The 12,709-nt window shown below is 45.0% G+C and overlaps 1 protein-coding gene across 2 annotated transcripts in view; it reads left to right on the plus strand.

Moving 5' to 3' along the window:
- Nucleotides 1-12,709, plus strand: part of LOC121439149 (coiled-coil domain-containing protein 141-like) — a 145,434-nt gene that overhangs the window by 74,328 nt on the left and 58,397 nt on the right. For both annotated transcript variants that reach the window (XM_041639650.1, XM_041639651.1), the window contains exon 8: nt 4,442-4,614. In XM_041639650.1, the coding sequence (XP_041495584.1) occupies nt 4,442-4,614 (173 nt within the window). The remainder of the gene's footprint in view (nt 1-4,441; nt 4,615-12,709) is intronic.

Genomic DNA, 12,709 nt, shown 5'->3' on the forward strand with positions numbered 1-12,709 from the left:
AAAAGCTCAGTTTGAAAGGGGAAATCTTACTGCAAAATCCAAGGAGCACCAATTCCCAGTGCAGCTTCTGTGCCATGCCTGAGAAGCTGAGTGGGGTTTCATAAAAGAGAATGCCGCGTGTATCCCTCCTCCAAAGTCTCCAGGCAGCGTTCACTGTTTATTAACCTGCGGTTCAAGAGAGAGGTCCTCTTAATCATCTTGGTATGCCACCTAGTGTTGAAAATGTTTATGTTGCATGAATTAACAGCTGGTTCTCTGGTACATGGGTCCAGTTTTTGAACTTGAGTTTTTGCTTCAAAAATAAGTCTGACGATCTCCATTTACTTCAGGGAATATCTTTCCATAATTTTTTAGGGTTGGTAATAAATCGTATAGGCTTTTAAGGGTATAGCTGGAATATAAAGTCGACTGGAGGGCCTCAAGGAGAAATTGAGAAATCTTTGTTAGCATGACTGAGACAGTGATATCCTGGGTTTTGGAGTCAGGCTGGGCATGATTCTGTCCTGACACGTTTTTTAACCGCATGGCCTGGACATGTACTTACCGTCCCCCTGCACCTGACATCTTTATTTGTAAAATAGAAATCCTGATTCTGTGTCCTTACAGGATCACCAGGCCACCTAAATAAGTTAGTGCACCGCATGGCTAAGGGCTTGCTGAGAGCCAGCCACTGTTCTCCCAATCCATAAGTGTTTCATATTGCTTTGGCCCCCTAATGTGGTCAGTCTTATCCTCAGCACACAGTTGAGCCTACGGTTCACAGATGTCACTGGATATTCCTTCAGGGGATGAAAGCAGAAATGATTCATACATGATTTTCCATATTAATAGTACAAAGATCATCTTAAAAATCTCTTAAGTCAGTTAAGATAAAAGAAAAAAATGATGAACAGACCTGAGAAGCCTAAAGTTCTGCTTCGTGAGTCTCATTTCCTTTGTGAGGTGAATTTGCCTCGGGAAGACTGAGGTGTTAGTATGTACACTTCCTCCATTCCCTTATTGATAAAACGCTGCTGATGCCTGCAATCAAGCCAAAGCTGCTTTTCCAGCATTTTTTAACTTGTGAGGAAAACCTTCCGAGCAACAGATGGCTTAAACACAGCTTTTTAGGAGCACTCATCTACCCTGTGACTGGAAGAGGTGGAGTGGGGCAGCAAAATAATTTTGAGAAACAAGGAACGGATGGGGTAGTGGGAGACATGGGAAAGAAGAACCTGAAATTCATCCTCCTCCAGCTCCTGGTCTTCATAGCTTTGCAAGCTGGAGCGCCTTCAGCCGCGTCCTGAACGACGAATCGGTTGTCCAGCCTTAGCCACCAGCAGTTGTCTTTGGTGATGCTTAAGATCAGAAAGGGAAGACCTGTGTCCTTTTTTAAGCAATCCAGAGGGTTCCTGACCCTCCAAAGGAGGTGGGAGCAGAGGTCCTGCTCAGAAGCCATGTTGAGTTTTGTGTCCTTGGTCATTGTCCGGGGTGTGACATTTTGTTGTTATCCAATATTGACTCTTTCCGAATTTATTAGTCAAAAATCAGGCACTGTTATTTATCCAGCATCTTTGTGAACCAGCATGGAAGCAGAATTATGCTGGATGACTCATGAGTCTTTTTAAACAAATAAAACACGCCATTCTCTGATACCATCTATGTTTGATTTGGTGCGGTTGATTGACCCTGGATCTGCTCTTAACAAAAGGAACAGGAAAGGTTTTTTTCTATTGGCCCCTTTAAGAACAAAAGCCAAGCAGTTCCTTCATTTTTCCCAAATTAGGGCTCCAAGGAGCTGACCTGTCTCCTCTGAATGTGGGGGACCGAGATGGTTCAGATGAGCTAGGATCCAGCAGGAGAAAATAACGGCCCTTGCGCTTTTATCTTTTCCTCCCTGTCTAGTCATAAAATCTTGATTAACCCTGGACATATAAGGCTTGAAGAAGCAGGGGGCTGTGGAAAGAAAAGAGAAGGGAGAGGACACTTGAATTCCAGTTGTCTGTGTGAGGCTCACAGTGTTCTCACTGCCGGGCAGACCTCTGTGCTGTGATTGCAGTAAAGAGATCCAGGATATCAAGTTCCCTACGGATAGGGCACATAGCAAAGGAATCTCTTCTAGACTGGGATGAGTGGGATGAGAGCGGTGGTGCTTAGGTCATTTCTGGAAGTGGCACATGGATTCCTCATCGAATTCTAATCACAGAGAGTATACTTTTGAAGGAGGAATTCTTTGAAAGCCCAAAGGTTTAGTTCTTCTGTTTGTGTCTACAGAACTATCCAACTATCCCCCAGTGATGCTTAAAACAAAGTGCGCTGGTTGGTTTTTTATCAACTTGACACAGTTAGAGACATCTGGAAAGAGAGAGCCTGCGTGGAAGAATCGCCTCCGTCAGAGCAGCCTGCACGCGTGTCTGTGGGACATTTTCTCGGATAACGGTTGTTGTGGAGGGCCAAGGCCACTGTGGGCAGTTCTGTCCATGGGCAGGTGACCCTGGGTTGTATAACAAGGAAAGCCAATAGCTATGCTCTTCCATGGTCTCTGATTCTGTCCCTGCCTTGAGCGCCTGTTCTGGCTTCTGTCAATGATGGACTTGAATCTCTAAGATGCTGTAAACCCTTTCCTCCCGAGTTTGCTTTTGGTCTTGGTGTTTTACTAGGAGAACAAAAAGCGAACTCAAACCCTAATGAACTCCACTATGAGATCCCTCTCACCTCACTCACGGGTGTTCTGCACGGGTTTGTGATAAGCTAATGAAAGAAGGAAGCCTGCCATCCCTTTATATTGTCATCATTTTATTACTTGCTTTATTATGCAGAGAAAATCATAAAGTGTATCCCTATTATTTGATCTGTTTGAGAAAAGAATATGGGAGAAAATTTGGCTCACTTGTTTCCAAGTTCATGAGTTGCCTTTGCCCATATATGACTCTTACTATATTATATATAATGTTATATAGTATATGTAATTATGTTTGAATATTTAAATATTATGTTTATATAATATATATCATATCTTTGCCTATATAACTCCTACTTCTTGTGTATGTTTGGCCCTTCAATTTATCTTCATTATTTTGGGATGTCATGCCTTTATTATAGCATCAAGACTAGGGAACAGTGACATTACACATGTATCTATAATAGCCTCGCAGTTTCAGCTTCTAACCCCTATGAAAATGAGGCCATGGTCAAGGCCTGGTGTAGAAATCTCCCTAAGATGAAAGGCAGGTGACAGGTGAATGTGCCCTTCTAGGAGACATTTTAAAGATGTGCTTGAGTGACCAAGATCTAGACTAGTAGCTAAACATGTGTGAGTACTTTCTAAACACTCGCCCTCATTCTTAGTTACTTTCTTTGTTACTCTTTAATTTTCAACCAACAACAAACATGGCATGGCTCATTATTCAACCAGAATGGAGTTAGATTTGTAACCAAGAAAAGATACCTTGAATTCTCCATTCTCCAATCCTCCTCTAGTCTTAGAAGGACACTAAGACTTTTTTTCTTTTAAAAAGGAGCTTGGAGTTTGTCAGTGCAAAGTATAAATATAACATGCAACAATTCACCAATCTTAAACTTTAAGTGAGCTTTAAGGGAATTCAAGATAATTTTAGCTATGCCAGAAATTTGCTTTAGGCATTGGTTTTAAATCTTACCCTCAATTGACAAGAAGCTCCATTTTTATTCTAAATAAGAAACCCCACATTTAAAATTAAAAGTGAGATCCCAGAAACAGTGCTCGTTCCTCAGTGATGCTTCAGTGAGCCATAGAAAGACCTAAAAAGTCATGCAACATCTTTACTAATGTCAGCGTATTTCTGCATTTTGCTTTGTTTCCAACCTCAAGAGAAACATGGTCAAGTAAGAAAGAATCCTTGGATAGCAAGGTTTCTCTACAAGGCTTAAGTGACTAGAGATGGCAAACCTGGAAGACATGAGGACGTTGGAGGGAGGAGAGAATCTCAACATAAAAGAGCATTTGAGAGATTTCTGTAGATTCCAGTTCTGTCCAGTTTGAATTTGGCCATTTGCGTTACTTCCCTAAGACAGTAAGCTGAATGCGGGGGCACGTGCTCCATCCATCCCAACTCCACTGCTGAGATATTCAGGCCATGAAAGGATACACATTTTTAATAGCTCATCCATTATGTGTGTAAAATATGCAAAATATCCGTCTGACTCTGAATTTCAACCGTGTCTACCTGCGTCGTGCAGGTGTCTTCTCGGTATAAGCTATCTTGGTACTTTTATGGTGTGGATATTTATTTATGTTGAACTAAACTGTACGTTTCCCTAGGCGGGGACTGCACAGCTGTTCCCCAGAACTGAGATATTTTTTGTTGCTACGCTCAAACTACTAAGTTCAATGGCCTGCTTTAATCGCCAGCGTTCCGTGTGCACACTGATGCCGAGTTTTAAACTAGAAAAGCAGAAAATGAAAGTATGTTTTCTTTGGCAGGCATTTGATGTACTTGGAGAAGTCGAAGCTTACCTTAAGCTCCTTAAATCAGAGGGTTTAAGCCTGCCTGTCTTGGCAGCGAGGCATGAGGAATTACACAGAGAAATTAAAGACTCCACCGCCGCTGCTCTGCAGAAGGGAGGGGCCTTAATCAGCCAAGCCGACTCCTGCAGGTGAGGAAAGTCTGCTTTATCCCCCAGCCTAACGAGCTTTTTCAGTTTCCACAACCTGGTAGGAAAATAAGTTGCACAAGGTTTTTCTGTGTTTCAGTTTTTTTACCCCCCCCCCCCCTTCTGATGTTTGGCCGCATTATGATGTGGCTTAAAAGGTTCTATTGAATTCTGCCTACGGTGATTCTGAGCACAGCGTTGCTCCCCCTGAAGTGAAGCCAGGGGTCAGAGCATGAGGACTTAAAGATGCTGAAGCTTTGTGTCTGTGCGTGTATGAGAAGAGGGAGAAGCAAGGCACCAGAGAGGAGCTTTGCTCTGCAGGTTTTCCACATCCTGCCTTCTCCATGCTTCTCCTTCCTCCCTCAGCTTCTCCTCCCTCCCCCAGTCTCTTCCTTCCTCCCTCAGCTTCTCCTCCCTCCCCCAGTCTCTTCCTTCTTCCTTCAGCTTCTCCTCCCTCCCCAGTCTCTCCCCTCTCCTTCAGCTTCTCCCTCCCTCAGTTCGTGGCCTTCTCTATTTTCTCTTTCCAGAAAACAAAACAAAACAAAAAAACAAACAGACAATAACAACAAAAAATCTACCAGAATTCTCATTTCCTTTTAACTTCACTATTTCACTGAACAAAGCCCCAAATAAAAGGTAACTATTAATAACCAAAGCTCACATTTAGTGAGAGCCTGCTATGTGCCTGGCACTGTGCCAAGGGCTTTGGGGACATTCTCTCACTAATCCACACAGTGACTCCATGAAACACATACTAAGAATGCTTTCCTTCCACAGACACGGGAACTATGAATCAGAGGGCTTAAGTGACTGGCAAACGGGATGGCAGAGCCAGTTTGTGACAGAGGGAGCTTTGGAATCCAAGTGCCCAGGCTCCGGTTTCCGTGCTCTTGGGCAAGGTGCCAGGATCATTGACTTCCGCGAGCATGCTTAGCGGGCGCACCAGGCTGGGCTGAGAATTGGTTGGGCATGAAGGAGAAAGGGGGGCAGTGGGAAAGAGAGAGAGAGTGTGTGGGAAGTGGGGGGACTTGAAGACAGGGAGATGACGGCCTTTCCTGGAGCAAGTATCAGCCAGGAAGATTGCATCTACGTTTAATCAGCAGCACTTACGCTTAACAGAAAGAGAGGAAATAGATCTGTCCAAGAAGGTTAAATCCAGGTTCTCATTTGCTGTAGTTTTCTATAATTTCCTTGAAACTCAAAAAAAAAAAAATACAGTTTGAGGAATGAAGTAGGTAGAAGGTGGTAAACATGGTTTCATTTCCCTTGAGCCCCATTTCACTCTCTTAGGTGTGTTTTAAAGTATGACCGTGGATGTCTAGGTATAGGGAATTTTCTTCCCAGAAGACGATCTGAAGTGGACAGAGACATTTGATTCGGGTACTTAGATGGTTCCTATGGGACCATGCAAAACTGAGATTAGAAATAATCCAAGGTCTCCCAGAAAGAGCCAGAAACCGAAGGCCACAACAAGGGCAAAGGCTTCTCCTCTGTGGAACAACTACCAACAACTCTAGCTGCTGCGGCTCTCGACTTGGGTGTTGAGCCAGATGCCAGGTGAAACTGTTTTCTGTTAGACTAGAGGGCCCGGGCATACCCAGCGTGGACCCATGTGCCTACTGCAGCTGCTCCCTCCCTTTCCCCTCCTGATCCATGCCTGTTCCTTCCAAATGTCTTGAGCCAGGCAGACGACTGTCTGTCTATAAGATACAAGACACTTAGATGTTGGACTGGGGCAGTCGTACGATGACTGGTGTACGTGGTGAGGCCTGTTATTATCACTGGATCTCACAGCCCTGGCCAGTGTCATTCTCCTGGTCAGTCTGACTGTGTTGTTCTCTCTGGCCAAAGGGAGAGTCCCCATGTGTGTGCAAATGAGGATGCAGCCAAAGCCCCCACCCACTCTCTGATCCCTGGAGTTCTGGTTTAGGTTGCTGCTTCCTACCAGGTACTCGGGCTCACAAATCCTAGATGCTGGCTTCTCTTATTTAGCTGGTGCCATCGCAAGCCTTTTGTTTTGGCTTCCCTTCTCCCGGTCACACATTTGTCTTCTCTCAGCCACTTAAGGCCCAGTGAGAAGTTTAATTCCTGTGTCTTACCCAGAAACTGAGTTTTTTGGTTCAGCTTCAGGCTCTACTCGTAGAGACAGAAATGTGGTCACAAGTTTTTACTGGTAAACTGTGTCCTGTTTGCTCTATGTGAAATGCTTTGATTTTGATAGCGAGAGTTTCGATTGAAGTGCTTTTATTTTCTCTTTCTCCCCCACTCCTCTCCCTTCTTCTCCCCCTTCTGTTTTGGGTCATGTTTTTGTAAGCTTGCATATTTCTTTGTTCATCTAGTCCAATTCTTTTGTCTCTATGTTCTTTCTTGTCATGATTTTTATACTCACCCCATTTTCCAAAGAGGAGTCTATCATTTTGTCTTTTCAAGAGGCAATTTGGCTCTTAATGGAAAAAAATAAAATAAAATAAAACACTAATTAGAACTGTTGCAAGAAAATTAAATTAATAACTAAGCAATTAGATTTTAAAAAATTAGAGTATGTGTCTGTCAGCATCTCAGAAGTATCAGTTTGCTTTATAATAGTATCAAGGTACTGCTTGCCCCAAGATTTCATAATTGTACAAATCAATGCCACTTCCATGTGGTGGGGGGAACTGAAAGAAAAGGGAAATTGTTTCTTGGCAAATTATTTTTGATTCAGAAAGTTGATGCAAAGTAGAAATCCATTAAGAAAAAAATTACAAACATATTAGAATTTCCCTTGCAAGTCAGAGGACAGCGTGGCTGCTGACCCCAATCCCATATATTCTATCTGGAACTTGTTCCTGTTTCTTCATCTGATCCATCTCCAAACGCTAAAGAGAAGTTTTCCAAGAAGGAACTTTCCTGCCACAGCTAGCTGCAGTGAAGGTAGAGTTTAGCGTGGCAGCCAGGACAGCAAAGAGCCATTTGACTTCTCTAAGTGTCTATATGGACTGTCCACAGTGGTTCCTAGACTGTGAGATGCCAGCTGTGCCGCCAGGTCACAAAACACCAAGGTTCCTGTTAGCAGACATCCCAAAATGTCATTGATCGGACGACATTTGATTCCACATCCAAGGAGTTTGACTGTGTGCACTGAGAGTTCCAGAATAGTGCTGTGACTTTTAATCCTAAATCTGGTTCTCTGTCCTCCTCCATCAAATTGAAATTCTCATTTAATATTTGTGATTAAATAATGCAACACCACTCCTTGCACATAGAAAACACCCAATACCTAATTACTTTAGGGTTAAAAATCTATACGAAGAACCACGCGATTGTGTCAAATGATCACAGCAGGGTGAGACATTCCAAATAGTGGTACTCATTTTGATTAAACAGGAAGGCTATGGGTGAATTAGAGGAGTTAAGTATTTCTATTCCGATAACAAAGGTGGAATTTAGAATTGGATTATTAGCAGGTAGGGCTTTAAAAGTCTCTATTAGTTAATATTTTTACTGTTAATAATAGAAAAAAAAACCCAAACTCGGAAACTTACATTTGAATGAAATGAGACCATGACAACTCCAAGCATGGTTGAGGAGAAAGTTTTTATTGTAGACATGAGGAAGAGCACAGCCAGCGGCATCCGGAAGAGTCCAGAGCAAGGAGAGAAGCAGCAAACTAAACATGATCAGCAAACTGGACTGGGCCATGAGAGGGAGAGATAGGAGAGCGAGAGAGGAAGAGAGAGGAAGCAAAGAAGAGGGAGGGAGGAGCAAGAGAGCCCGCGGCTGAAATGATAGGTGATACAGGAATCAGAGGCTGGGTGAAGGGAAGCCCTGAGCTGGAGAGGTTTAGGGCAGGGGTGGGGTGAGAGGAGCTGAGGAGCCTCAGGTACCCTGTGAGCCCGGAGGCCAACATGTGCCTTGATGTGCTAAGGGACACCTCTGTGAGCCATTTGTGCTGAGTTTCTTTTGGTCCTGTCAATGTTTATTTGAAATTAAGTGTGCGGGGTGAATTGAGATGTTTGTCATTACTCTTCTATAAGGGATGGGGGACAGAGTCACACTGTTTTTCTATCCTGGCATCAAATAGGCTTGAACTTCAAGCCACCTCACAGAATAAATCATAGTAATGCCTATATTTCCTTGCTTCTTTTAAATCTGATCTACAACCTAACGATAATTCTGATCATTGAGTAGCTTTTTATCTTTCCAGATGGTAGCATCTGTCACATGAGCAAGGGACCTTGTATTATGATATTTTCATGCATTCCTTTGCATGCGATTATGATACAATAAGTTTCCCTCAATAGAGTGTGATAGTAACCAGTTTGAGAATCACAGTCAGGCTGAAAGCCTTGACTTCTGGGCCCCTTTTCTCTTTCTGGGTTTTGCTTGGCATCATTCTTAACCAAAGGTGGCCTGCTACCACACACTGTTTGGTATTAAGGCACAGGATGCTGCAGTGGTTGGAAGTGCCAGGTCTGAAATCTAAGTGGCAATGATGAGTAAAAGCAACGATCGCCATCTCTTTTTCCAAGCACGGCTCCAACTTCAGAGCTCAAGACATGAAACGCACAGCAGGAACCAGGCTACCTTGTGAAATATTCATTTGCCTTTCTTGCTTGTTAAAATTCCATTTAGGAGCTGTATGCTGCAAGCATCTATTAGCTCCGTTTCTAGCCCTGCATGAAGGAGGGTACCACTTTTCATTCTATCTTATCATGGCTAAACATATTAGTTTCATCTTAGCTGAATATTTTGCTTCTGTGTAACTTTATTATCTGCTTCAATCCAATGCATATGACTTCCTTCATATAAATTCTTCACATAAATTTTCATTCTTCATATTTCTCAGAGTGGGGGGGGGGAAACTAAGCGTTAATCAAGATTATGCTTATCCTCCCCACAGTTTTTGTTTACACTGGCTAGCGCTATCTTGGTTGGTGCTACAGATGTTAATGAACTGTGGACAGAACTCGGGCCTTTTCTTCATTTGTCCATTCCAAAATCATGCTCAATGTTTTGTTAAGCAGGAGATCCCAAGCATCTAATGTCATGTCTGGCCCCATGCTGTTTGCATTCTGGTGGGGAGAGCCAACCAAGAAATCAATCTGCAAGTGAGCTGTCCTTTGGAGCAGGAGCTACTGTGTGGGATATGGTAGAGAAAGGCTGTGTGGCTGGAACTCTTTCAGGCTCTGGGGTCAAGGGAGGACTGACTAAGAAGAGCTCCCATGCATTCCCGGGGAGCTAAATGGACCCTACAAAAAACACAGTGCTGAACAGGAGAGGACAGTGTGGCTGGAGGAGAGGTGGGCCAGAGGGGGAGGAGAGCAGGAAACATGGCTGGAGTGGAGCTATATTACAGGCTCCTTAGGAATCGGAGGAAACACTCTCCTTTACATAGCTCTTGATGGACTTAGGGATCACCCTCTAGGGTGTACACTGATCTATCATTGCCCCCATTTTGCAGAATAAAACCTGGGCACAGAGATGTTCAACAGCTTGCTATAGCTGTAGGAGGTGGAGGGCTGGGTTGCTTGTCTGAGTTGTTCTGTTAGATGGCTAGCTATTGGTTCTTCTCCTCTTTCAGCTCAACTTGCATTGGTGGTGAGGAAGCGGGTGACTTCATGTCATGGACTTTCTTTTGTTCCAGTATGTTCAAGAGGAATTTCCTCTCTCTCTCTCTCTCTCTCTCCCTCCCTCCCCCCCCCTCTTCAATCAGGCTTCACTTTCCCTGTAGTTTTCTTTGTTTTTTTTTTTTAACTGATTGAATGTATGGAAAATGGCCATGACCTCAAGGCTCGACAGAGACACATCAACCTGTCACAGAACTGCAAAAACCTATTGGCATCCAGTCAAGAAGACACACATGAAGTATATGTGCGTTACCAAAACGGGACCCCTGGGGACAGAGGCCATTGTACACAGTGCTTCAGAGAAGGCAGACATAATTTTGAACAGAGATCAGGGCAGGCTGAGTGAAGGAGTCCAAAAGAAGGAACCATGGGAAGAGTTTATCTTCAGGCCAAGATGACCAGAACGGTCAGCTATGGCATAGCTTTGATAAAGCTACGGCACAGCCACAGCACAGCCACGGCATAGCTATGGCACAGCCACGGCATAGCTATGGCATAGCTATACAGCCACGGCACAGTTACAGCACAGGCACTGCACAGCTACAGCACAGCCACGGCACATCCACGGCACAGCCATGGCACAGCCAGGGCACGGCCCCGGCACAGCCCCGCACAGCCATGGTACAGCCAGGGCACAGCCAGGGCACAGCCAGGGCACATCATGGCACAGCCAGGGCACAGCCAGGGCACAGCCAGGGCACAGCCAGGGCACAGCCACGGCACAGCCAGGGCACAGCCAGGGCACAGCCACGGCACAGCCAGGGCACATCATGGCACAGCCAGGGCACAGCCAGGGCACATCATGGCACAGCCAGGGCACATCATGGCACAGCCAGGGCACAGCCAGGGCACAGCCAGGGCACAGCCATGGCACAGCCAGGGCACAGCCAGGGCACATCATGGCACAGCCATGGCACAGCCAGGGCACATCATGGCACAGCCAGGGCACAGCCACGGCACAGCCAGGGCACAGCCAGGGCACAGCCACGGCACAGCCAGGGCACATCATGGCACAGCCAGGGCACAGCCAGGGCACAGCCAGGGCACAGCCACGGCACAGCCAGGGCACAGCCACGGCACAGCCAGGGCACAGCCAGGGCACAGCCAGGGCACAGCCACGGCACAGCCAGGGCACATCATGGCACAGCCAGGGCACAGCCAGGGCACATCATGGCACAGCCAGGGCACATCATGGCACAGCTATGGCACATCCACGGCACAGTACTGTGTACCCCTTTGCAGTTCTCGTTCCCTCCTCACCTTCCTGCACCCCATCTCTCCTTAGTCCTCTCGTGTGTCTGGTCACCTAGTCGCAGGCTGACAACCCACCTGGGAAGGCTCTCAGCTTCCTCTCTTGACACTGACACAGTAGGGAGCTTGAGCTATCTGGAGCAGGTATGACATCAGAGAAAAGCTGCATCGTTGTAAAAAAATATTTGTTTAACCTTAAATGGGAAAACAAACGACATGCCAGCTCCCCAAGAAAATAGGAGCCACTTTCTGGTGCCTAAGAGATTCGTTTGTGGTTGCATCCTGTAACAGTTCCACCAAACACTTCAGAATTTAAAAATAACTTGTTGGGGGCTGGATGTGGTGGCACACCTTTAATCCCAGCACTCAGGAGGCAGAAGCAGGTGGATCTTTCTGAGTTCGAAGGCAGCCTGACCTAAAGAACAAGTGCCAGGACAACCAGGGCTGCACAGAGAAACCCTGTCTCAAAAAACAAAAACAAAAAAAACCCAACCAAACAAAAAAGACAGCATCAACAAGGGAGCTGGTTTTAATGGAGTTGGATGGCACAGTTAGGCGGTAAAAGTCAGACACTAAAATCCGGGAAATCCACAGTTGAGTTCTTAGGTCAGTTTGAACTTCGCTGCTCTTCAGATACCCTCGTGTCTGAAATCAGCTGCTTGTTTCAGATGCGGACTGAGTAGTACCTTTGCAGTCTCAACCCTGCTAACACTCAGCAAACACTGGTAAGGTGGATGGCTTTTTTTGTTCATTATGAAACTCTTAATACGGAGTATATTACAAAGCTTAGACTGCATTAAAGGAGTATCTATCAATTTATTTCTTAATCAAATATCTATGTTAGTCACTCTAATGCAAATTTACTTTCTTATGATGTGACGTGAAGTTGCCTGAATCCCAGTGGGTAAGAGGCTTGGGAAGAGCAGAGACAACAGAGGAAAGGCTGAATTGAGGTCGGGAATTCTGCTCAGCTTGGTTGAGGAGCTCTCTTAGCTTAGGGGGTTCCGGAAGAAAAGGTAGAGAAGGGATTATGAGTAAACACACTAAAGAATTAAAGTCAGGATCTTCTATTCGATTCCATTGGTCGACTTCTCTGTTTTTATGCCAATACCAAGCTGTTTTCAATACTGTAGCTCTGTAATAGAGTTTGAAGTCAGGGATGGTAATGCCTCCAGACGATCCTTTATTGTATAAGATTGTTTTGGCTATCCTGGGTTTTTTGTTTTTCCATATAAAGT

The sequence above is a fragment of the Microtus oregoni genome, unplaced genomic scaffold (genome assembly GCF_018167655.1).
Source record: "Microtus oregoni isolate MIOR12 unplaced genomic scaffold, Mior012 000060F_007, whole genome shotgun sequence".
NCBI classification, from domain to species: Eukaryota; Metazoa; Chordata; class Mammalia; order Rodentia; family Cricetidae; genus Microtus; species Microtus oregoni.